General features: G+C 38.8%; 1 protein-coding gene across 3 annotated transcripts in view; it reads left to right on the top strand.

The window, feature by feature from the left end:
* PCDH19 (protocadherin 19) overlaps nt 1-27,085 on the top strand; it is a 132,786-nt gene extending 105,701 nt beyond the window's left edge. For all 3 annotated transcript variants that reach the window (XM_008156537.3, XM_008156536.3, XM_008156535.3), the window contains one exon: nt 26,487-27,085. In XM_008156537.3, coding sequence (XP_008154759.2) covers nt 26,487-27,085 — 599 coding nt within the window. The remainder of the gene's footprint in view (nt 1-26,486) is intronic.
* The last annotated feature ends 269 nt before the right edge of the window (nt 27,086-27,354 follow it).

Raw genomic sequence — 27,354 nt, 5'->3', positions numbered from 1 at the left:
TACAATTACTTTGAATTCTGAAATGGGCATCTTTTAGAACTAGTTTCATGTTGCACTGGTTGTTAAGTGAATTTCAGGTGCATAAACTGTGAGTGAGGGGAGAGGCCAATGTGTAATTTGGCATCATAGAGGCAAAATATGGATTGGCACTTGCTAACTGATACTGAACAAATGGTCTAGGAAAAGGTTGGGGTTCATCTATCTTTCATCCATCCTCTCAAGCTAAAGCTAAACTTTTACAGAATTCCTGCTGTTTAACTACCCTAAAAATGTCAACTGATGCTGATCAGAGCTGGCTTTTCTCTCTGCCTATCTTCTCTCTTTTGGCAACATTCCTTTGCCAGTTCAGGAACTTTGTTCCCACACACTTTCCTCCACTTTGCCCTTCCTGAGGTATCTTCACCTGCAAACATTTCTAACCTTTCTTATTCCATCAAAACTTTCCTGGGCCCCCTTTATCCAGTGTTTTGCTCTGTGACCAAAGAAAACTGTCAATCTCAGTTTGGTAGTTGATCCTCTTCTTTTTAAAATCCTTACCTGAGGTAATGTTTTTTGTGTGTTGTCTTTTGTTTTTGAAATTGGTCTGAGAGAGAGAGAGAGAGAGAGAGAGAGAGAGAGAGAGAGAGAGAGAAATATTTACATGAGAGAGAAACATTAATCCATTGTCTATCATATGTGCCCTGATCTGGCATCAACTCTGCAACCTGGGTATGTGTCCTGACCTGAAATCCAATCTGACATCTTTTGGTGTATGGTATGATGCTCCAACCAATTGAGCCACACTGGCCAAGGCTGGATCCTCTCATTTTAACAGGAACCTTTAAGGCCTGTGCCCAGATGAATGAAAAATGTGGAAATTTTTCTCCATGTTTTAAAGGATGATTTTTGGATAGCTTATCTTTGGCATCTGTCAAATAATACCACATTGGTGTTTCAAATGCCAATCAAAGTTTTGACATCCTATCACTTCTGCCTGTTGTCTGTCAGGCCATAGTTCTGTAGAAAGGGAATCTAATAAGCAGGAGTCTGGGGAAGAAGAGAATTTTTAAAAAGCATTAGGGAGGAACAAAAATGGTGGGAAATTCTGAAAGAAAGAGAAAAAGGAAGAAAGTAATAAGTAGCTATTTGTAGTGTATTTTGCAGTGTAAGCCTTTTCACACTAGAATGTCTAAAGGATAGCTTGATGTCATTGGTTTAAAAGTCCCTAGAAATATCTGTCCTCATTCAGGTGCCCTTGAATTTACAGATGGAGATCTATCTTTTCTTGCCAAAACTTTGAGTCCTTTGGGAAGTGAGTATAAACTTCTCCCAGAATTACAACCTGGGAGGGCTCTGAGAAGTTGTCATTTGCAAGCTTCTAAGCCCTTATTATTTGTGCTAAATGCTCAAATGATATTTAAACACCCAAAAGAAGCCCAATACTTAAGATGTAAATCAGATCAAAACTAAGATATGTAATATCTTAATCAATAAGGAAATTAAAAAGGACACATATGTAATACCTTAATCAATAAGGAAATTAAAAAAAATAAGATGTAATGTCTAATGCCTAGATAGTGTTTCCTGCTCCCCTCCCTCTCTTCCTCAATTCTTCCCTTCCTTTCTTTCTCCCTCTCTTTTTTACTGAGCCCACTGCTACTTTGCTTGCCTTTTTAAGTTACAGTTATAGAATGGATGCCCTTTTTCCCAACTCTTTGCAGGCCTTAAAATGCTTTTAAGAACTCTTTCCCAGATAATTCTTTCCTTTGATAATTCTCTCATATATTTGACTGGAGCATCAGTTTTACTATGTGTATTTTAATTAATTTTGCCAGAAAGAGTCAGCATCTGCAATGGGTCTAAAAGGCTCACCATAGGTCTCATTTTTTGGCTTATATTTTATAAGAATTAACAATAAGGAGAGACAGGAAAAAAATGGCGACGGAATAGAGTCCGGTTTGGAGTCTGGTCCTGGGGCGGAGAGTGGGAGAGGCAGAGGCTCGCAGAGGGAGTGTATGTGGGCAAGCCAAGGGACAGCTAAACTCCAGGAGAAGGTGGGGGAGTGCTGGGCAGTGTTCCCCTGACCGTGCAGCACCCACAGGGGCTGGGTCCCCTCCCGGAGCTGCGGGCTCACGGGGCACCTCGCCATCTTGCAAGGAAAGGAGGATTTTATTGGAAACCTGACTTTCCCCGACAACTGCAAAGACTGAACTGCTGCGAGCACCAGACCACCGGTCCCCTATCTGCGCAAACATTCAGATTCAAAGGAACTCTTCACTGCACCACGGAAAGGTCAGATTTCGCCTGAAATAAGCTGCGGTTTCTAATCCCCGCGGTGGGTGAGGGAAGCGCTGGGTGAGGGAAGCGCTGCAGCCGCAGGACCGGCAGGAACCGGGAGGTCTGTGCCTAGAAAAATCAGCGGCAGTTGGAATTGCCGTGATCCGTGAATGTGGAGGGGGTTCTTCTGAGCTGCTAACAGAAGTGACCTCTTGAAAGCAACTCATTTTGGTCTGACGAGGAGGGTCAGACTAAGAATTTTCAAAGGAGTGCAGTATCCTTAGTCTGGCGCACAGACCCACTGTCAGCACACTTGGGCTCTTTCCGACTCTGATTGCTAAGCCCAATACATAGAAAAACCCAGGTGGAAAGGCCCTGAAAGACTGCAGGGGGAAGTTGTTTTTTTGGAACCTGGGGAGCAGAGCTGGGTGTGACCATCAGAGAGGCAGCTCTGAGGCGCACACCTCCACAAACCAGTAGTGAGTGCCATAGAGGGGAAAAAAAAAAAAAAAGCTAGAGAGGCCCGGAAGTCAATTCAGAAACACTGCCACCCAGGGGCTGAAACGCTAATTGTCTCTGGTGTAATCAAAAATAAATACGAGAAATTAAGACACGGCCGGCTTAAAAAGCAGGACTAGCTTCCAACACTGAGGAGCCCTGGAATGAAGCTGAACTGAAATACCGCCCAGACTGGGAAACAGGCGTACCAAACAGAATAATAGAGGAAGTGAATGACAGCCGCTACTGCACATTTTAGTCTTCCTATTTTTTAATTTTAAATTCTTTTTTCAATTTTTTATTCTCATTTTTTTATTTTTTTTATTTTCATTTTTTTGCATCTTTTACTTAAGAAACTATTTCTTTCTTTTTCCTCACTCGATTTTCACCTTTTTAATTATTACATTTTTATTTTCAATCAGAATTATTATTACTATTATTTTACTTTTTTTTAAATGTCAGTTGATTTTCTCTTTCTTTTATATTTGGATTAGTGTGCCACATTCGATTTGCATCTTTCCCTTACAATCGTTTTACCCTATCTCAAAGCTAACACTATGCCATCACTCTCCTCCTAACCTTTCCCCTTTTGGTCTCCTGTTTATCTTAACCCTTTCTGGCTTTAGATTTTCCCTACTTTTTCAGTTTACTCTCTGCTAAAAGTTCACCCTACTTATATATCTAATTCCCAACCCCCTGCTCCAAATCCATACAAACCTCTCTCTACGCTACCTTAAAAAAATTATTTATCTCTCTGGCCTTTTGTTGTTGTTTGCTTGAAAGTTGATTAGATTGAATTTTTATGCTTTTTTATGAGATTGTTTTGATTATTCTTTTTGTTGGTTTGGTTGGTTCTTTTGTTTGCTTTGTTTTTGTTTGTTTTTTACTTTTGTTTTCCCTTGCGTCACTTGATATTAGCTGGTGTTGCAGTTTGTATTAATCTCCAGGCTCGTGTTGCTGGAATTTGCTGGGAATAGTGGTTGTTCTAGTGGAGTTTACTCCCCATATATATAGTTTGTTCCCCTTTTCTCTCTTAGTATCATTCTTGTCTATCTTACTTTTTTTTCTTTTCTTTTTCTTTTCTTTCTTTCTGCTCTTTTCCCAAGTTCAGATTCACACTCTTTTTTTTTTTTCTTTTGTTGTTGTTCTTTCTTTTTACTCTCCCTCTTCCACTCCTATTCCCTAATTTGTCTTTCTCTGGTGGTCACCTTTATTGGAAGTTATTAATATCGTGAATACAATTCTGTTCAGTGCCTTGTTTGTTGTGCCTGGTTGTGTTGTATTTTGTACCTTTAAATCAATGCCGGAGAGAGAAATCTATATAACCAGACATCCGGAGAAGAGAGACCATGAGGAGACAAAGAAATAGCCCCCACAGAAAATAAAAGCAGGCAACACCAGAAAAGGAAGTAAACGATTTAGAGGCAAACAACCTATCAGAGAAAGAATTCAGAGAAATGGTCATAAAGTGGCTGAAAAGGATGGAAGACAAATTTGACAATATGAGTAAGAACCAAGAAGAAATGAAGAAGAAACAAGAAGAAATGAAAAATGACATCGCTGCTGTAAAGAACTCAATAGAAAGCATCAAGAGTAGACTAGACGAAGCAGAGGACCGCATAAGTGAGCTAGAAGACAAGATGGAAAAAAATACCCAATTACAACAGCTTCTAGAAACAAAAATTAGAAAGATTGAGGAGAGCCTACGGGAACTTCGGGACAACACAAAACAAAACAACATCAGGATAATAGGGGTGCCAGAAGGAAAGGAAACTGAGCAAGGAATAGAAAACCTGTTTGAAGAAATAATAACAGAAAACTTCCCTGATATAGGGAAGAAAAAACCCACACAAATCCAAGAAGCTCACAGAGTTCCAAGCAAAATTAACCCCAAAAGACCGAAGCCAAGGCACATTATAATTAAGTTGGCAAACACCAACGACAAATTAAGAATCTTAAAAGCAGCCAGAGAGAGACAGACAGTTACATACAAAGGAACCCCCATCAGACTAACAACTGATTTCTCAACAGAAACTCAACAGGCAAGAAGCGAAAGGAAGGAAATATACAGTCATGCAAAGGAAGGGTCTCAATCCAAGAATACTGTACCTAGCAAGGCTATCAATCAAAATTTAAGGTGAAATAAGGAGCTTCACAGACAAAAAAGTACTAAGGGAGTTTATCACCACCAAACCAGCAATGAAAGAAATGCTAAAGGGTCTGCTGTAAAAAAAAAGAGAAAGAAATAGGAAGCAAAGAAGGAACACAGGGGTATAGAATAAAAATGGCGACAAATAAGTACCTATCAATAATAACTTTAAATGTAAATGGATTGAATGCCCCAATCAAAAGACACAGGGTAACAGACTGGATAAGAAAACAAAACCCAGATATCTGCTGTCTACAGGAAACCCACCTCAAAAAAAAAGGATGCATACAGACTGAGAGTAAAGGGATGGAAAAAGGTTTTCCAGGCAAATGGAAATGAAAAAAAAGCGGGGGTTGCAATACTTATATCTGACAAATTAGATCTCAAAGTGAAGGACATAACAAGAGATAATGAAGGCCACTTCATAATACTAAAGGGAGAAATCCAACAAGAAGAAATAACTCTGGTAAACATATATGCACCCAATACAGGAGCACCAAGATACATTAAAAAACTCCTGGAAGATATCAAAGGAGAGATTGACAGTAATACAATCATAGTAGGAGACTTCAATACCCCACTATCACCATTGGACAAATCCTCTAAACAAAAAATCAGCAAAGAAACATCAATCCTAAATGACTCACTAGAACAGATGGAATTCATCGACATCTTCAGAACATTTCACCCCAAAGCCACAGAATATACATTCTTCTCAAGTGCACATGGGTCATTTTCAAAGATAGACCATATGTTAGGACATAGGCAAAGTCTCTCCAAATTCAAGAAGATAGAAATCATATCAAGTATCTTCTCAGATCACAGTGGCATAAAACTGGAAATCAACTACAATAAAAACAACCCAAAGAAATCAAACACTTGGAGACTAAACAGCATGCTATTAAACCATGACTGGGTTACCAAAGACATCAAGGAAGAAATAAAAAACATCATGGCAACAAATGACAATGAAAACACAACAATGCAAAATCTATGGGACACAGAGAAAGCAGTCCTGAGAGGGAAGTTCATAGCTCTACAAGCCTACTGCAAAAAACAAGAAACAATGGTAATAAATTACCTAACCCAACAACTCAAAGAGTTAGAGAGAGAGCAACAAGATAAGCCCAGTGTAAGCAGAAGGAAAGAAATAATAAAGATCAGAGCGGAGATAAACGACATAGAGACCAAAGAAACAATACAAAAGATCAACAAAACCAAGAGTTGGTTCTTTGAAAGGATAAACAAGATTGATGGACCTCTAGCCAGGCTCACCAAGAAGCAAAGAGAGAGGACCCAAATAAACAAAATCAGAAATGAAAGAGGTGAAATAACAACAGATCCCGACGAAATACAAAGGATTGTTACAAAATACTACGAACAACTCTATTCCAACAAACTGGACAACCTAGAGGAAATCGACATATTCCTAGAAAAATACAACCTTCCAAAACTCAATCAGGAAGATTCTAAACAGCTCAACATGCCAGTAACTATGGAAGAAATTGAAGCAGTCATCAAAAAGCTTCCGGCAAACAAAAGCCCGGGGCCAGATGGCTTCACAGGAGAGTTTTATCAAACTTTCAAGGAAGAACTAAAACCTATCCTCCTCAGACTAGTCCAAAAAATTCAAGAGGAAGGAACACTTCCAGGCTCCTTCTATGAAGCCAGCATCACCCTAATACCAAAACCAGATAAAGACAACTCAATGAAAGAGAATTACAGGCCAATATCCCTCATGAACATTGATGCCAAAATCCTCAACAAAATTCTAGCAACTCGGCTCCTGCAGTACATCATAAAGATCATACACCATGACCAAGTAGGATTTATTCCAGGAATGCAAGGATGGTAAAATATCCTCAAATCAATAAACATGATATATCACATAAACAAATTGAGAGATAAAAATCACATAGTCATATTAATTGATGCAGAAAAAGCATTTGACAAAATCCAACACCCTTTCTTGATAAAATACTCTCAACAAGGTGGGAATAGAAGGATCATACCTCAACATAATAAAAGCTATATATGATAAACCCACAGCAAACATCATACTCAATGGGCAAAAACTAAAACCATTTCCCCTAAGAACAGGAACAAGACAGGGATGCCCACTCTCACCACTCCTGTTTGACATAGTACTGGAAGTATTAGCTACCGCAATTAGGCAAGAAGAAGAAATAAGAGGCATCCAAATTGGAAAAGAAGAAGTGAAGCTGTCCTTATTTGCAGATGACATGATATTGTACATAAAAAACCCAAAAGATTCCATCAAAAAACTAATAGACTTAATAAATGAATTCGGCAATGTAGCAGGATACAAAATTAACGCCAAGAAATCTATGGATTTTCTATACACCAATAATGAACTTACTGAAAGAGAGACTAAAAAAGCAATCCCATTTACCATCGCACCAAAAAAATTAAGATACCTAGGAATAAACTTAACTAAGGAGGTAAAAGACCTATACGCAGAAAACTACAGGACACTGAAAAAAGAGATAGAGGAAGAGGTAAACAGATGGAAGAACATACCATGTTCCTGGATTGGTAGAATCAACATCATTAAAATGTCCATACTACCCAAAGCAATCTACAGATTCAATGCACTCCCCATCAAAATACCAACAGCATATTTCACAGACCTAGAAAGAACTCTCCAAAAATTCATCTGGAATAAAAAAAGACCCCGACTAGTCTCAGCAATCCTCAGAAAGAAGAATAAAGTAGGTGGGATCTCAATACCAGATTTCAAGCTGTATTACAAAGCCACTGTTCTCAAAACAGCCTGATACTGGCACAAGAACAGACATATTGATCAATGGAACAGAATAGAGAACCCAGATATCGACCCAAACCACTATGCTCAATTAATATTTGACAAAGGAGGCATGAACATACAATGGAGTCAAGACAGTCTCTTCAATAAATGGTGTTGGGAAAATTGGACAGATACATGCAAAAAAAATGAAACTAGATCACCAACTTACACCATATACAAAAATAAACTCAAAATGGATACAGGACTTAAACATAAGACGGGAAACCATAAAAATACTAGAGGAATCCACAGGCAACAAAATCTCAGACATATGCCACAAGAACTTCTTCACTGACACTGCCCCTAGGGCAATGGAAGCTAAAGAGAAAATTAACAAATGGGACTACATCAAAATAAAAAGCTTTTTTACAGCAAAAGAAACCATCAACAAAACAACAAGAAAGCCCACTGCATGGGAGAACATATTTGCAAATGCTATCACTGATAAAGGTTTAATCTCCAACATCTACAGGCAGCTTATGCAACTTAATAAGAGGAAGATAAATGATCCAATAAAAAGATGGGCAACAGACCTAAACAGAATATTTTCAAAAGAAGACAGAAGGATGGCCAAGAGACACATGAAAACATGTTCAAAGTCACTTATCATCCGAGAGATGCAAATCAAAACAACAATGAGGTACCATCTCACACCTGTCAGAATGGCTATCATCAACAAATCAACAAACGACAAGTGTTGGTGAGGATGAGGAGAAAAAGGAATCCTCGTGCACTGCTGGTGGGAATGCAGACTGGTGCAGCCACTGTGGAGAACAGTATGGAGTTTTCTTAAAAAACTGAAAATGGAACTCCCATTTGACCCAGTAATCCCACTCCTGGGAATATATCCGAAGAAACTAGAAACACCAATCAGAAAGGATATATGCATCACTATGTTCATAGCAGCACAATTTACAATAGCTAATATTTGGAAACAGCCTAGGTGCCCATCAGTAGATGACTGGATCGGAAAACTGTGGTACATCTACACAATGGAATACTATGCTTCCATAAAAAAGAAGGAATTCTCATCATTTGCAGCAACCTGGATGGAATTGGAGAACATTATGCTAAGTGAAATAAGCCAGTCAATGAAAGAAAAATACCACATGATCTCACTCATTTAGGGATAGTAAAGAACATTATAAAGTGGTGAACAAAAAGATAGATACAGAGACAGTAAAGCATCAAACAGACTTTCAAAGTACAGGGGGAAAGTTTGGGAAAGGTGGGGGAGTTATGAAATCAAACGAAGGACTTGTATGCACGCATATAAGCATAAACAATGGACGCAAAACTCTGGGGGGGGAGGGCATGTGTGGGTGTGGGGTGGGGGGGGTAATAGTAAGATATGTACACATATAATACCTCAATAAAAATATTAAAAAAAATAAAATAAAAAAATAAAAGAGGTCAATAATGCAAAAAAAAAAAAGTAGTGAAGCTGTCCTTATTTGCAGATGACATGATATTGTACATAAAAAACCCAAAAGATTCCGTAAAAAAACTAATAGACTTAATAAATGAATTCGGCAATGTAGCAGGATACAAAATTAACGCCAAGAAATCTATGGCTTTTCTATACACCAATAATGAACTTACAGAAAGAGAGACTAAAAAAGCAATCCCATTTACCATCGCACCAAAAAAATTAAGATACCTAGGAATAAACTTAACTAAGGAGGTAAAAGACCTATACGCAGAAAACTACAAGACACTGAAAAAAGAGATAGAGGAAGACGTAAACAGATGGAAGAACATACCATGTTCATGGATTGGTAGAATCAACATCATTAAAATGTCCATACTACCCAAAGCAATCTACAGATTCAATGCACTCCCCATCAAAATACCAACAGCATATTTCACAAATCTAGAAAGAACTCTCCAAAAATTCATCTGGAATAAAAAATGACCCCAAATAGCCACAGCAATCCTGAGAAAGAAGAATAAAGTAGGTGGGATCTCAATACCAGATTTCAAGCTGTATTACAAAGCCACTGTTCTCAAAACAGCCTGGTACTGGTACAAGAACAGACATATTGATCAATGGAACAGAATAGAGAACCCAGATATCGACCCAAACCACTATGCTCAATTAATATTTGACAAAGGAGGCATGAACATACAATGGAGTCAAGACAGTCTCTTCAATAAATGGTGTTGGGAAAATTGGACAGATACATGCAAAAAATGAAACTAGATCACCAACTTACACCATACACAAAAATAAACTCAAAATGGATACAGGACTTAAACATACGACGGGAAACCATAAAAATACTAGAGGAATCCACAGGCTACAAAATCTCAGACATATGCCAAAAGAACTTCTTCACTGACACTGCCCCTAGGGCAGTGGAAGCTAAAGAGAAAATTAACAAATGGGACTACATCAAAATAAAAAGCTTTTTTTACAGCAAAAGAAACCATCAACAAAACAACAGGAAAGCCCACTGCATGGGAGAACATATTTGCAAATGCTATCACTGATAAAGGTTTAATCTCCAACATCTACAGGCAGCTTATGCAACTTAATAAAAGGAAGATAAATGATCCAATAAAAAAATGGGCAACAGACCTAAACAGAACATTTTCAAAAGAAGACAGAAGGAAGGCCAAGAGACACATGAAAACATGTTCAAAGTCACTTATTATCCGAGAGATGCAAATCAAAACAACAATGAGGTACCATCTCACACCTGTCAGAATGGCTATCATCAACAAATCAACAAACGACAAGTGTTGGCGAGGATGCGGAGAAAACGGAACCCTGGTGCACTGCTGGTGGGAATGCAGACTGGTGCAGCCACTGTGGAGAACAGTATGGAGTTTCCTCAAAAACCTGAAAATGGAACTCCCATTTGACCCAGTAATCCCACTCCTGGGCATATATCCGAAGAAACTAGAAACACCAATCAGAAAGGATATATGCACCACTATGTTCATAGCAGCACAATTTACAATAGCTAAGATTTGGAAACAGCCTAGGTGCCCATCAATAAATGACTGGATCAGAAAACTGTGGTACATCTACACAATGGAATACTATGCTGCCATAAAAAAGTAAGAATTCTCATTATTTGCAGCAACCTGGATGAAATTGGAGAACATAATGCTAAGTGAAATAAGCCAGTCAATGAAGGAAAAATACCACATGATCTCACTCATTTAGGGATAGTAAAGAACATTATAAAGTGATGAACAAAAAGATAGATACAGAGACAGTAAAGCATCAAACAGACTTTCAAATTACAGGGGGAAAGTTAGGGAGAGGTGGGGGAGTTATGAAATCAAACGAAGGACTTGTATGCATGCATATAAGCATAAACAATGGACGCAAAACTCTGGGGGGTGAGGGCATGTATGGGTGTGGGGTGGGGGGGTAATGGTAAGATATGTACACATATAATACCTGAATAAAAAAAAAGAAAAAAAAGAAAAAAAAGAAAAGAAAAAATGCTCAAAAAAAGTTGTATTAATACAAATATAATGGTGTTCTGAAAAAAAAAAAAGAATTAACAATAATTTTATTTGATGCCAAGAAACAATGTTTGATATTTGAACAACATTCATTTCATAAAATAGACACTTCTGCTATTGTATTATTGACTTATCACAGTATAGGTCCCATTAACTATTGTTAAAATGGGAAACTTCAAGGTACATGGAAAATGTATTTTCAACTGGACATTAAAACATAAGAGATCTCTTTACGATCTGCATATAGTGTGAGGGAAACCACTCAAAGGTTAAGACGACACTTGCTTTAATGTTTGGAAGTGCTACATTTACTTTATTGCTTCTGACAAAGCTACATTCCGTATTTTCCGGCGTATAAGACGACTGGGAGTATAAGATTTTCCTGGGTTAAAAAGTCGTTTTATACGCCGGAAAATACAGTAGTCCAATATATCTAATCCATTATATCTAATCCCACCAATATAGTCCAATATACCATATTTTCTGGCGTATAAAACGACTTTTTAACCCAGGAAAACCTTATATGCCCAGTCGTCTTATATGCCGGAAAGTACGGTAGTTTTCTTTATATGTTTCTATAGTATTTCTACTAAATGGAATAGTTATTTCCACGTTTAGGAAATGGCACAGTATCAATGGCACAGTATCTGGTATGTTGACCAAGATTCTTTATTATGTTGCTATCACTTTCTTGTACCCTTTTCATTCAATTAAATTAAACTTATTTAGTTCCTGCTATAAGCTATACCCTTTGCTAGTTTCTGTGGGTATGACAGAGAACAAAACAGGTACAAATTTTGTTCAAACTTTATAATTTAGCATTGAATATAGATATTACACAAATAATTACACATATTGAATGCTATAAAAGGCATGAGACCTACCTTTGTCTAAGGGATAGGGGAAGGATTCCCCAAGGAAGTTAAATTTGAGACTTCAGGGGTCATGTATCAGTTATGGACAGTGTTCTACTGCTGGTAATAAAGACCCTCCTCCCTCACTAAAGAAAATAAAGCAGTGGATTAAGCAAGAGGGAGGCTTATATTTCCTCTTATATAACAGGTTCAGGTATAATGAGCTAGGTCTATAATATATTCAATACCCTAAAGTCCTTACATCTTCTATGCTGTTATCCATGGCTTCCATCCTCAGAGTTGCCTCATGATAATAAGATGGATACTGTAAGAAAGATAAATATCACATGACCTTACTCATTTGTGGAATATCATGAACAACATAAACTGATGAACAAAAATAGATCCAGAGACATAGAGCATCAAACAGACTAACCTCAGAGGGAAGGTGGGGGGATGGGTAAGAGATCAACCAAAGGAGTTGTATGCATGCATATAAGCATAACCCATGTACACAAACAGTAGCGGGGTGAGGGCATGTGCTGGGAGGGGGGGTGGGGATGATCAGGGAGAGGTCAATGGGGAAAAAGGGGACATATGTAATACATTAAGGAATAAAAAATTAAATAAAAAAAGATGGATACTGTAGCTCAGCCATTATGTCTCCATTCTAGACAGGACAAAGCAGGAAGGAATAAGCATAAAAGGGTCTCAGACTAAGTCAGCTCCTCTCCATTTAAGGAGGGTTTTTTTTTTTAATATCCTGCTTCCATAACATTGGCAATCTTAGTTACATGGCCACTCCTATCTACAAGGGAGGCTAGGAAATGTAGTTATTTTAGCTGGTCCATTGCCAATCCTAAGAGAAGTAGGGTCTATTTCTAAGTATTAAAAATAGATATGGCCTTAGCTGATTTGGTTAAGTGGTAAGAGTGTCAGTCCGTAGACTGAAGGGTCAAGGGTTTGATTCTGGTCAAGGGCATATACCTCAGTTGCAGACTTGATCCAGGCCCTCAGTCAGGGCATGTGTGGGAGGCAACCAATAGATGTGTCTCTCTCACATCAATGTTTCTCTCTCTCTAATCTCCCGCTCCCTTCCACTCTCTCTAAAAATCAATGGAAAAAATATCCTCAGGTGAGGATTAACAAAAATAGATATGGATATGGATATTTAGTAGGCAGTTTATGTCTGCTTCAGATGAGTAGGAGTTAGGTAGGTCAAGAGGGGAAACTTCTTGAGTTATGTTTTCTTGATTAGATGCACATGACCAATTTGAACAACTGTCTCTTTATAATCATTGCTACAATGTCTTCCATTATATCTTACAAAAATTAGTCCTGTTTTGGTCATAGATTATCTTGTTCATGATATGATTAAGCTAAGTGTATGTATATGCGTGCAATCCAAGAAGCTTTTCTGATTTACACATAGCTTGCTTGTAGGTTATGTAACTGCTGCTACTTAGAAGTAGCTAGCTATTTGAGCTTTCAGGAACTGGAACTCACTTTAACTTTCCCTTTCTGCCTCATTGTTTACAGATCACTTCTGAGGCGATAACACATTGTTCTTTGAACTGTTACTTTGAACTATTTTAGTGTTGGAGTTTTGTCTCTGATCATTGGAATCTTTGAGTTAATACACCCAAACTCTGGATCACTGTAAAGAACTGCCAGCATTATTGAACACATGTATTGTGGTTGGACATCTATACAAACCCAACAGAGCCTCTCAGCTCTTTTATTCCACTAGGACTTTGAACGTTTTAGTAAAGTCTGAGATGGTGTTTTCATCATGTTCTTTTTTTTTTATCTTTGGTTGAGACTATGGGTAGGCTCTTTCTAGTGTGGAAGCACATTGCTTGCTCACATCGAACGAGACAGCAGCTTCACATCCTGAGGAGAATAGTAATTGCTGCAAAAAGTTTTGATATTATCTACACAAAATAACATATTCTGTTCTTTTTCTATTTTAATTACTTATCCATCACGACTTACTCATTGCTGCCTCTTAGGCCTCCCATGCTCTCACAAGACTGATGATTTTACTTAAGATTTAAATATATTTTTGCCAGAGGTTTTGGGATTTTCTCACCAAGGTCCCTAAATGACAAATTATGACAAAAAATACTTATTACAACACAGATTGAAGAAGCTTTATTTTTCTCTGTTTTTATTCTTTTATTTTTTATCTAAAGTAATATGATCTGCATTGAACTAAGGAGTTCTATGGCCTCAAGACTTGTGTCCCTCTTCCAAACTTACTCTATTTGTTTTATTATTTTATTTTATTTTATTTTGAAAATCCTGGGGACAGGTTCAGAGGCAGGGAAGACCAATTTGCAAATTCATCATTTACACCTAATCATGTGAACATTTGAATTTATCTATATGTGGTAATTAGTTTGAAGTCCCACAATTCTGTGGATTTTAATGTCTTACATTTTGCTTTGCTTAAGTAAGGCTCAAGTAAGTACTTTCAGAGAAAGATGTAGCAAGGTATAGAGTTACAAAAAGGCTCCTAAGAGCAATCTTAGCACTAAATTAGTGAGATTTTAGCCTACATCTGTTTTAACTAAAGACAGCATTTTGACAGTTAATTTGTGATAACACAAAATGGTTCCTTTCTAGTCTCATATCTCCATCACCAGACATAATACTACATGATGGCAGGCATATAGTCTGTACAAGTCCTATGCAATTCCAGAATTAGTTTCTTTGCTTTTTCACATCTGGTTTGTCTTCATTGTTCTTCTTAAGGGGCTTTGTATTGTGATTTTCTCATTTTTAATACAAACATAGTCTTTTATTAAACTGAAGTTTTGATTTTTAAAAAGTAATTCATCTTCAGTGCATTTATGAATGTAGGTTACCTTGGGCTGAGAATATATTCTTCTATATTCACCATGTTTTCTTTCATATTTTATATGTCTATAAACACTAAAGCCAGATTGGATTTTATCTTAATTGTATTGACACAAATGTCACCAATTAGTGTATGGTACCAAAAATGATAAGCAACAAGTCACTGGTCTTGGTCAAGATTTAATGAAATAAAGAAATCAGATCTAAGCCAGGGTGAGACATTGTGAATGAAAAACTCTTAGATTCAATTCTTCACTTGCATGAAGTAAGAGCAGTGCACAAAACAAGTTCACATAATTAATACAAGAAAATTGCATATTATTCTAGCTCATATAGAACTGAGGTAAGCTTAGCTAGATTGGTGGGACAGCCTTAGACTGATTGCATTCCTTGGAGTGCTGAATTTACTTTTTCCTCTTTCCAAAGAATGATTTATTCACTAGACAGTGGGTAAGCTGAAAGCAAGTACTGTCTGCAGAAAAACTTCTGAGAAGACTGAGTTTCCTACTCTACTCTAACTAGATTCATAAGATCTTTGAGGTGTCTGTCACTGGGGTCTCTGCTCTCACTCTGTGTGCTGGGGCTCCAGGACTCCTCCTGCTGTTCATTTGGAGCAGCCTACTATAGGGAAGGAACACTGTACTTAGATATGGGGTAACAAATGCATGGCATTTCCCTACTGAATTGTGTTTTAAAAAAACAACCTGTATCTCCAAATATGAAGACAGCCACTTGATACTAAAACTTAAAAGAAATTCAAGCTCTATGTTGAGCCCATTGAGAAGATTCCATTGGAATGTAGTTTACCATTGTTCTGCTTTAGAAGTGTGAGCAAGTGGCCTATAATATCAGTCTGAAGGTCAGCTGGGATTTTCTCTTAATAGCTGGTCACATGTCCATGGTTATAGGGCTAAAAGGCTAAGGCCTATATGCCTTTGTGTCCTAAATTAGGACCAAAAAGGACAGGGATCTCATAGCATTCTGGACATTTTTTGTTGGCTTCCAGGGGACACTTGTTTAGATTTGTAGAAACAGAAGTTAATTATTGAACTGTTCCCTCACTTGCAACTCCTTATTCTCCACCTCCAAACGAACACTCACACTAATTCTTTAGAGCTATTACTTGGAAAGATATGAGATGGGCCTCAGAGAAGATAGAGAGGAAGAAACATATATTTGGGAAACTGAAGATATAAATTCTTTCCTTCTGGAGAGATCGTAGGGTCTCCTGGGGAAAGCACTAGATTTGAATGAAACTGATTGTGGGTGGATCAGCCATAGACTCTTTTTTTTTTTTAAGAATTCTTTTTTTTATTTTAATGAATCTTTATTGTTCAGATTACAATTGTTTCTCCTTTTCCCCCCCCATATCTCCCCACCACCCAGTTCCCACCCCCCCTCTGCCCTTACCTCCCCCCCGCTGTCCTTATCCATAGGTGTATGATTTTTATCCAGTCTCTTCCCATACTCCCCACACAGACACTCCTTTCCCCCTGAGAATTATCAATCCATTCCCATTCTATGCCTCTGATTCTATTAAGTTCACCAGTTTATTCTGTTCCTCAGATTTTTAATTCACTTGACTTTTAGATTCACTTGTTGATAGATATGTATTTGTTGTTCATAATTTTTATCTTTCTTCTTCTTTTTCCTCTTTTTAAAGAATACCTTTCAGCATTTCATATAATACTGGTTTGGTGGTGATGAACTCCTTTAGCTTTTTCTTATCTGTGAAGCTCTTTATCTGACCTTCAATTCTGAATGATAACTTTGCTGGGTAGAGTAGTCTTGGTTGTAGGTTCCTGCTATTCATCACTTTGAATATTTCTTGCCACTCCCATCTGGCCTGCATGGTTTCTGTTGAGAAATTAGCTGATAATCGTATGGGAGCTCCCTTGTAGGTAACTAACTGTTTTTCTCTTGCTGCTTGTAAGATTCTCTCTTTGTCTTTTGCCCTTGGCATTTTAATTATGATGTGTCTTGGTGTGGTCCTCTTTGGATTCCTTTTGTTTGGGGTCCTGTGCGCTTCCTGGACTTGTAAGTCTATTTCTTTCATCAGGTGGGGGAAGTTTTCGTTCATTATTTCTTCAAATAGGTTTTCAGCATCTTGCTCTCTCTCTTCTTCTGGCACCCCCATAATTCTGATGTTAGTTCGCTTGAAGTTGTCCCAGAGGCTCCTTACACTATCTTCAACTTTCTGAATTCTCTTCTCTTCATGCTTCTCTGGAGGAGTGTCCTTGGCCTCTTTGTATTCCAAATCTTTGAGTTGATTCTTGCGATCCTGTAGTCTGCTGTTGGGTCTCTGTATAATATTTTTTATCTCAGTCAGTGTATGTTTAATTTCTAGTTGGTCCTTTTTCATATCCTCAAGGGTCTCATTGAATTTATCGGCCTTTTCCATGAAATTCTTGAAAAACCTTATAACCGTGGTTTTGAACTCTATGTCCAGTCGCTTGTTCTCCTCCATTTCTTTGGTTTGTGATCTGTTTCCTTGCCTCCTCATTTTCTCTGCTTCCCTGAATTGGTAGGGTAGCTTTGTGTACTAGGTGTCCTATTGGTTCAATGGGTCAGCCTCCCAGTTACTTGAGGTGGACACTCTTGGTGTACCCTTGTGTACTGTGTGTCCCCCAGCAGGAGCTACAGCAAGAACTAGTTTTCTCCTCCTTTGCTTGGGCAGTTTTGGAGCAGTCTGACTAGAGCTGCAGTTAATTTGGTTAAGCCGCCACAGAACAGGCCATTTATATGCAAAAGCCGCTGTGTGGAGCCTGGGCGGGGTCTCAGGGCGTCACTAGGCTGGGGCGTGGCCAACAGCGATGGCTGCCGTCAGCTGTCTCTGCCTTTCCACGTTTTCAAGTCCCTGCGCCCCGCGCTCCAGCGCAGTAAAACAATGATTTCTGGGCACACCTCTGCAAAAAAGGCACTCTCACTTTCCCACCCGATGGCCGAGAGTCCAGCTTCTCCCTGTAGGCATCTGGGTCCCCCGCGTGTCCCCAGAAACTGGATTTCAGAGTGATCGGGAGCTTGTCTCCCTGTGGGTTGAAGAAAAGCCGCGCACCCAGTCGCCCGCTGCCAGCCCGATTCGAGCGCCTCCGTACCTCACTCAGCTTTTCAGCGTTTGTGCTCCTTTTTCTCCTTAGTTGTAAATCTACCACTTAGCCAGCTTTCCCGTGGTTCTGGGTGGTAGACGTTTTGTCTTTTAGTTGTATTTTTGAAATTGTTGTGTGAGGCAGCAAATTAGTTGTTTAACTATGCCGCCATCTTGGTCCGGGAACCTGCCTCCCCAGCTGGAGGATGAAGACACAGGCACTGTCCTGAATAGAAGAACATCTATCCTCTGGGAGTTTGGGGATGGGTTCCGTTCAGCCATAGACTCTTCCACTTGTAATGTTTAGGTCTACATAAAGTGTTTCTCAAGTTGTCCCAACATATTTCCCTTAGTTTTTATGCTCTTCGCCTCCCAGGAACTTATGCAAATTGGATGATGATAGGCTATTGGATAGATAGCAGCACTAAGAGTTTTCAGGGGAGGGGCAGATACATCCTTCATTTTGCAGAGGGAACCATGCAACCCTGACTTGGAACTGTGCCAAAGTTTGCAGAAGCATTGTCTTATCTATGTGGAAAGCACTTATCTTGTTGGTGATAATGCTAATTTATTTTGTTTCAGCTGCAAAATTCTGAATGTTTCATTCTCCAGCACTGAAATGGGGCTTAAAATGGCCATCTTAAATTTAAATTGTCAAATTGTGACCAGGTATCAGGAAGAAATTTTACCTTTGGTATTCTTTTCAGCAGTTTAAACTAGGCCAAGGGTCATATCCCACAGTTTTGTTGAATTCTGAACTCAGCCTGGATTATGCCTGGCCATTTAGTTGCTTCCAATATATTTTCTCAAAATGAGAAATTATATACCCAACTAACCTATTATTTCTTGAGCCCCTTTCCATGTGTCCCTTTACTAAAATAGCCTTTGATGATTGAGGCAGAGCAGTGCCTCTTTGGTATGTTATTTACTCACTGAAAACAATCAAACAACAACAACAAAAGAAATACAAGTGTATAAGGAAAGTGTGTTATATGTAGACTGATATCAGGCAAGGCACTGAAGAGTAGACTTCCTCCTCCTACAAAAGAGCAGTCACAACATACATTTCCAATTTTTGGGGGTGCCATGCACTTTTTGTCTTTGTGATCTTTCCTGTCTCCCTACCTCCTCTGATCTTTCCCCAGAGTTTTTTTTTAATAAATGTTAAGCTGCTTGTATTTTGATGCTTTATTCAATATGATGAAAATTTTCATTAGGTCAACCTCATGCCAAAATGTAACATAAATATAAATGGTTCTGGAAAACTAGGGGTGTAAATTAGACCTTGAGATTAACAGTTCTACCAATAGACAGGCAGAAGTTAACCTGGCCTCATGCTTTCATGAAACTCATGTAGAAAGCCTCTCTGAGAGCCAAATTAAAAACTTAACCTTAAATGAACTTAATGTGAAAAGAGAAACACATCTCACCAATAATTATGAGTTCTATCTGCTGAGATTGTCCATGATAGGGCTAAAGAAATCCATGGAAGATTTATTTAAGAAATATGACCTTAAAAATCTGCAGATAAAGAAGATAAGGAGGGATGGCTACTTGGATATAATTAAATGATGCTCAACCTATGAGTGATGTGTGCATAGGGCCAATGAAGTTTATGGGTCAGATGGAAGGAAGAGAGCTCATTATGTTCATTCTAATGGGAAATTAAGTTATGCAAATAGCTTAGTGAGAAGATTGACTGGTGGGACTGGTGGTCAAAAAGAAGTGATGCCGAGCAGCCTGCCCCATCTGAAGAACAGCAGCAGCGTGCAGCCAGCCCCAATCCAAGAAGCAGCACCCACATGAGCAGCCCACGCTGTCCAATGAGCAGCAGCTGTGCACAGCCTGCCCCATCCAAAAGCAGCAGCCTCGTGATCAGCCCACTCCCGTCCAAGGAACAGCAGCTATGCTAGCAGCCTCCCCCACCAGCCAGAGGAGACACCACTGCTGCGAACAGCACCCACCAGAGGAGCCACTGCCAAATGAGGAGCAGCCACTTCTGTGACCACCTGAGGAGCAACTGCAGCCCAAGGAGCCACTGCCACCCAAGGAGCAGCCCGTGCATGACTTGACATCTAGATCAGTCGTTGAGACCAAAAATGGGTAGACAGAGAAACCCCCAAAGGAAAGAAAAGGAGGAATCACCAGAAAAGCAGCTAAGTGAAACAAAGGCATGCAATATGTCAGAAAAAGAATTCAGAATAAGGGTCATACAGTTAATAAACTGGATGGATGAAAAAATCAACAACTTATGTAAGAATCAAGAAGAAATGAAGAGGGATATAGCTGCAATAAAAAACACCATGGAAAGTTTCAACAGTAGACTAGGAGAAGTGGAGGACCAAATTAGCGAATTAGAAGACAGGGAAGCAAAACACACTCAAACTGAACTGCAATTGGAGAAAAAAATTAAAAGACAGGAGGAGAGCTTAAGGGAGCTATGGGACAACATGAAACAAAGCAACATACGAATAATAGGGGTGTCAGAACAACAGGAAGAGGAACAAGGGTTGGAAGACATATTTGAAGAAATAATGTCAGAAAACTTCCCTGAAGTGGGGAAGAAAAAAGTCACACAAGCACAGAGAGTCCCAAACAAGATGAACCCCAAAAGACCTACACCAAGACACATCATAATTACAATGGCAAATGTTCAGGACAAAGAGAGAATCTTAAAGGCTGCAAGAGAGAGACAGAAAATTACATACAAGGGAGCTCCCATTAGATTATCAAATGATTTCTCAACAGAAGCACATCAGGCCAGAAAAGAATGAAAGGAAATTTACAAAGTAATGCAAAGCAAGGGACTGAATCCATGAATACTCTATCCAGCAAGGCTATCATTCAGAATTGAAGGGGAAATAAGGAGCTTCACTGGAAAAAAAAAAGGCTAAGGGAGTTTATCACTACCAAGCCAACAATGCAAGAAATGCTAAAGGGACTGGTGTAAAAAAAGAAACAGAAAGGTAAGAAGAGCACAGGGGCAAATAATAAAAATGGCTACAAACAAGTACCTTTCAATAATAACTTTAAATGTAAACAGATTAAATGCTCCAAATCAAAAGACATCCAGTGGCTGAATGGATAAAAACACATGACCTACATATTTACTATTTACAAGAGACCCACCTCAGAACAAGGGAATCACACAGATGGAAAGTGAAGGGATGGAAAAATACCTTTCAGGAAAATGGAAATGAAAAAAAAAAAAGCTGGGGTAGCAATACTTATATCTGACAAAATAGACCTCAATGTGAAGGCCATAACAAGAGATAAGGTAGACCACTTCATAATACTAAAGGGATTGATACAACAAGATGATATAACCCTGATAAACATATATGCACCCAATGCAGGAGCACCCAAATACATTAAAAAAAAACAAAAACACTCCTGCAAGATATCAAGGGAGAGATCGACAGCAACACAATCATAGTAGGTTACTTTAATACACCACTGACATCACTGGATAAATCCTCTAGACCATTGGTCGGCAAACTCATTAGTCAACAGAGCAAAATATCAACAGTACAACAATTGAAATTTCTTTTGAGAGCCAACTTTTTTAAACTTAAACTTCTAACGCCACTTCTTCAAAATAGACTTGCCCAGGCCATGGTATTTTGTGGAAGAGCAACACTCACGGGGCCAAAGAGCCACATGTGGCTCGTGAGCCACAGTTTGCCAACTATGGCTCTAGACAAAATATCAGCAAAGGAACAGCAATCCTAAATGACTGACTAGATCAGATGGACTTAATTGACACCTTCAGAACATTTCACTCCAAAGCCACGGAATATACGTTCTTCTCAAGTGCACATGGGACATTTTCAAAAATAGACCACATATTGGGTTACAAGAAGTCTCTCCAAACTCAAGAAGATTGAAATCATATCAAGCATTTTCTCACACCACAATGGCATAATATTAGAAATAAACTAAAATATAAACAACCCCCCAAAATTCAAACACTTGGAAGCTGAACAGCATGCTACTAAACAGTGATTGGGTTACCGAGAGATCAAAGAAGAAATTACAAACATCCTGGAAACCAATGACAATAAAAACACATCAATCCAAAATCTATGGGACACAATAAAAGCAATCCTGAGGGGGAAGTTTATAGCTCTACAGGCCTACCTCAAAAAACAAGAAAAAATGGTAATAAATCATCTAGCTCTACAACTCAAAGAATTAGAAAGAGAGCAACAAGAAAAGCCCAGCGTGAGCAGAAGGAAGGAGATAATAAAGATCAGAGCAGAAATAAATGACATAGAGACAAACAAACAAACAAACAAAACAAAAACACAAAACAATACAAAAGATCAAGGAAAATAAGAGCTGGTTCTTTGAAAGGATAAACAAGATTGATGAACCTCTACCAGGCTCACCAAGAAACAAAGAGAGAGGACCCAAATAAACAAAATTAGAAATGAAAGGCAAAAAACAACAGACCACACAGAAATACAAAGGATTGTTAAAAAATACTATGAACAACTCTTTTCTAACAAACTAGACAACCTAGAAGAAATGGACATATTCCTAGAAAATTACAACCTTCCAAAACTCAATAAGGAAGATTCTAAAAATCTCAAAAGGCCAATAACTATGGAAGAAATTGAAGCAGTCATCAAAAAGCTTCCAGTAAACAAAAGCCCAGGGCCAGACGGCTTCACAGGGGAGTTTTACCAAACATTCAAGGAAGAACTAAAACCTGTCCTCCTCAGACTATTCCAAAAAATTCAAGAGGAAGGAACACTTCTAAGCTCATTCTATGAAGCCAGCATAACCCTAATACCACAACCAGATAAAGACAACACAATGAGAGAATTACAGGCCAATATCCCTCATGAACATAGATGCCAAAATCTTCAACAAAATTCTAGCAAATCAGATCCAGCAGTACATCAGAAAGATCATACACCATGACCAAGTAGGATTTATCCCGGGGATGCAAGGATGGTACAATATCCGCAAATCAATAAATGTGATACATCACATAAACAAACTGAGAGATAAAAATCACATAGTCATATCAATTGATGCATAAAAAGCATTTGACAGAATCCAACACCCTTTCTTGGTAAAAACTCTCAGCAAGGTGGGAATAGAAGGATCATACCTCAACATAATAAAAGCCGTATATGACAAACCCACAGCCAACATCATACTCAATGGGCAAAAACTAAAACCATTTCCCCTAAGAACAGGAACAAAACAGGGATGCCCACTCTCACCACTCCTATTCAACATAGTACTAGAAGTACTAGCCATTGCGATCAGACAAGAGGAAGAAATAAAAGGCATCCAAATTGGAAAAGAAGAAGTAAATCTGTCATTATTTGCAGATGACATGATACTGTACATAGAAAACCATAAAACTCCATCAAAAATTATTAGACTTAAAAAATGAATTTGGCAATGTAGCAGGATACAAAATTAATGCCAAGAAATCCATGGCATTTCTATATACCAATAATGACGTTACAGAAAGATACTAAAAAAAGAATGCCATTTACTATCGCACCAAAAAATTTAAGATACCTAGGAATAAACTTAACTAAGGAAGTAAAAGACCTCTACTCAGAAAACTACAGGACATTGAAAAAAGAGATAGAGGAAGACATAAACAGATGGAAGAACATACCGTGTTCATGAATTGGTAGAATCACCTTCACCAAAATGTCCATATTACAAAAAAAAAAAAAATCTATAGATTCAATGCACTCCCCATTAAAATACCAACAGCATATTTCACAGACCTAAAACAAATATTCCAAAAATTCATCTGGAATAAAAAAAAAAAAAATACCATGAATAGCTGCAGCAATCCTGAGAAGAAGAACAAAGTAGGTGGGATCTCAATACCAGATATCAAGCTGTATTACAAAGCCACTGTTCTCAAAACAGCCTGGTACTGGCACAAGAACAGACATATAGATCAATGGAATAGAATAGAGAACCCAGAAATCAACCCAAGTCACTATGCTCAATTAATATTCGACAAAGGAGGCATGAACATACAATGGAGTCAAGATAGTCTCCTCAATACATGGTGTTGGGAAAATTGGACAGATACATGCAAAAAATGAAACTAGACCACCAACTTACACCATACACAAAAATAAACTAAAAAATGGATAAAGGACTTAAACATAAGACGGGAAACCTAAAAAAAAATACTAGAGGGATCCACAGGCAGCAAAATCTCAGACATATGCCAAAACAATTTCTTCACTCATTCTGCTCCTAGGGCAATTAAAACTATAAAGAAAATAAAGAAATGGGACTACATCAAAATAAGAAGGTTTTTCACAGCAAAAGAAACCATCAACAAAACAACAAGAAAACCCACTGCATGGGAGAACATATTTGCCAATGTTATCACTAATAAGGTTTTAATCTCCAACATTTACAGGAAACTCATGCAACTTAACAAAAAGAAGATAAACAACCAAAACAAAAAATGGGCAATGGACCTAAATAGATACTTTTCAAAAGAAGACACAAGGAAGGCCAAGAGACATATGAAAACATGTTCAAAGTCACTAATCATCCAAGAGATGCAAATCAAAACGACAATGCAGTACCATCTCACATCTATTGAATGGCTATCATCAACAAATCAACAAATGACAAGTGCTGGTGAGGAATTGGAGAAAAAGTAACCCTCGTGCACTGCTGGTGGGAATGCAGACTGGTGCAGCCACTGTGGAGAATAGTATGTAGTTTTCTCAAAAAACTAAAAATGGAACTCTCATTTGACCCAGTGATCCCACTTCTATGAATATATCCCAAGTAACTATAAACACCAATCAGAAAGTATATATGCACCCCTATGTTCATAGCAGTACTATTCACCATAGCGAATATTTGGAAACAGCCTAAGTGCCCATCGGCAGATGAGTGGATTAAAAAACTGTGGTACATCTACACAATGGAATACTATGCTTCAGTAAAAAAAAAGTTCTTACCATTGTGACAGCGTGGATGGAACTGGAGAACATTATGCTAAGTGAAATAAACCAGTCAGAGAAATATAAAGATCACATGATCTCACTCATTTATGGAAAATAATGAACAACATAAACTGATGAACAAAAATAGATCCAGAGACAGAGAAACATTGATCATTTATGGAATATAATGAACATAATCTGATGAACAAAAACAGATCCAGAGACAGAGAAACATCGATCAGACCATCAAACCTTAGAGGGAAGGTAGGGGAGGGTGGGGGTAAGGGGGACAGATCAACCAAAGGACTTGTATGCATGCATAGAAACCTAACCAATGGACACAGACAACAGAGGGGTGAGAGCATGAGGCGGGGGGGATCGGGGTAATGGGGAATAAGGACTCATTTGTAATACCTTAATCAATAAAGAAATTTTAAAAAAAAAGAAGTGATGTGATTGGGCTTTCAAAGATAGCATGATACCAACCCAAATTTAAGCACTCTATATCATTGACAGGTAGGGTGGATATGTGGTTGGAAGTGCTGTTGCTCAAAAACATGGCTAAAACTTCTCAGATATACTGACTGTTGGATTACCTGCTCTGCTTCCACTTCTTCTGCTGCTGTAACCACTCTCAAATACAGTTGATTTTTAGCAGGACTTGATACAATGCTGGCTCTCAGTACCTTGACTATCAGGATAAACTTTTTTTTTTAAATATAGCATTTTTTTACCATAGTGTGCATTTTTATTTTTATTGAACTTATTGGAGTGACATTGTTTAACAAAATTATATAGGATTTAAGTGTACACTTTCATAATACATAATTTCCATATTGTATTATATGTTTACCACCCAGATTCAAGTCTCTGTCTGTCACCATTTATCCCCTCTTTACCTTCTTCTACCTCCTCCCACACCCTTTTCCCTCTTGCAATCACCAAACTGTTGTCTGTGTCTATGGGTAGTTGTTTTTAATCCCTTCATCTTTTTTACACAGCCCTTCAAACCCCTCCCCTCTGACAATTGTTTCCCTTTAGGTTTTTAGTTTTGTCAGCAGTGGGAACAGTGACAACAATAATAAAAAGGGGACGTGTACAGGGGAAGGTCTACAGCCTTTTAAAAATCCAATTCTTGCCCAGTCACAGTGGTTAGTGGTTGATCATCAACTTATGAATCAGGAGGTCATGGTTTAATTCCTGGTCAGGGCATATGCCTGGGTTGCGGGCTTGATCCCCCATGGTGCAAGAGGCAGCCGATCGATCAATGATTCTCAGCCATCATTGATGTTTCTATCTCTCTCTCCCTCTCCCTTCCACCCTGAAATCAATAAAGATATATATATTTTAAAAAATCCAATTCTTCACACTTGTCCCAAAAGGCAATAAAGGACTATCTATAAGTGCCATTCCCCGGAAGGGCCTGTGGACACCTAAGAAACCAGAAGGTTGGGGAGTCAGAATGATTCCTGGGAAAAACTGATGTAATTGACATTTTATTTTCTCCACACAGATCAGAATGAGGGATTTCACTGCAGGGAAGAATGCCGGATTCTTGGCCACTCTGACAGGTGCTGGATGCCCCGGAACCCCCTGCCCACCCGTTCCAAGTCCCCTGAAAATGTGCGGAATATCATCGCTCTGTCCATTGAAGCTACTGCTGCTGATGTTGAGGCTTATGACGACTGCGGCCCCACCAAGCGGACTTTCGCAACCTTTGGAAAAGATGTCAGCGACCACCCCACTGAGGAGAGGCCCACCCTGAAAGGCAGGAGGACTGTCGATGTGACCATCTGCAGCCCCAAAGTCAATGGCGCTATCCGGGAGGCGGGCAATGGCTGTGAGGCTATTAGCCCTGTCACTTCCCCTCTGCACCTCAAGAGCCCTCTGCCCACCAAGCCTTCCGTGTCTTACACCGTTGCCCTGGCACCACCTGCCCGCGATCTGGAGCAGTATGTCAACCATGTCAACAGTGGTCCTTCTCGGCCCTCTGAAGCTGAGCCTCGTGGAGCTGACAGCGAGAAAGTCATGCATGAGGTCAACCCCATTCTGAAGGAGGGTCGCAACAAAGAGTCTCCTGGCATGAAGCGTCTGAAGGATATAGTTCTCTAAACCAGTCTCGGGGAAGAAGAGAGAAACCATGCTGGCTAGCGAAGAAGCAGGAGCTGATCATTTTAATTACTCACCAATGGTTGGTTCTTGAGTGGCTGTATTTCAGAGCTTTCCCTAAATGTATTGTTTATAAATGACTATCATTTTGTGACAATCCCTCTTGTTTCAACAAGCAGTAGGGGTGTTCGGTTGGAGCAAATTAGCTTTGGCTTGAGTTGTTCATGGGGCCTTGATGTTGGGAAAACAGATGAATTCAGTTGTGAAAAGTA

This window comes from Eptesicus fuscus, chromosome 1 (assembly GCF_027574615.1).
Source record: "Eptesicus fuscus isolate TK198812 chromosome 1, DD_ASM_mEF_20220401, whole genome shotgun sequence".
Classification (NCBI taxonomy): domain Eukaryota; kingdom Metazoa; phylum Chordata; class Mammalia; order Chiroptera; family Vespertilionidae; genus Eptesicus; species Eptesicus fuscus.
This window is presented reverse-complemented; position numbering and strand designations above follow the sequence as displayed.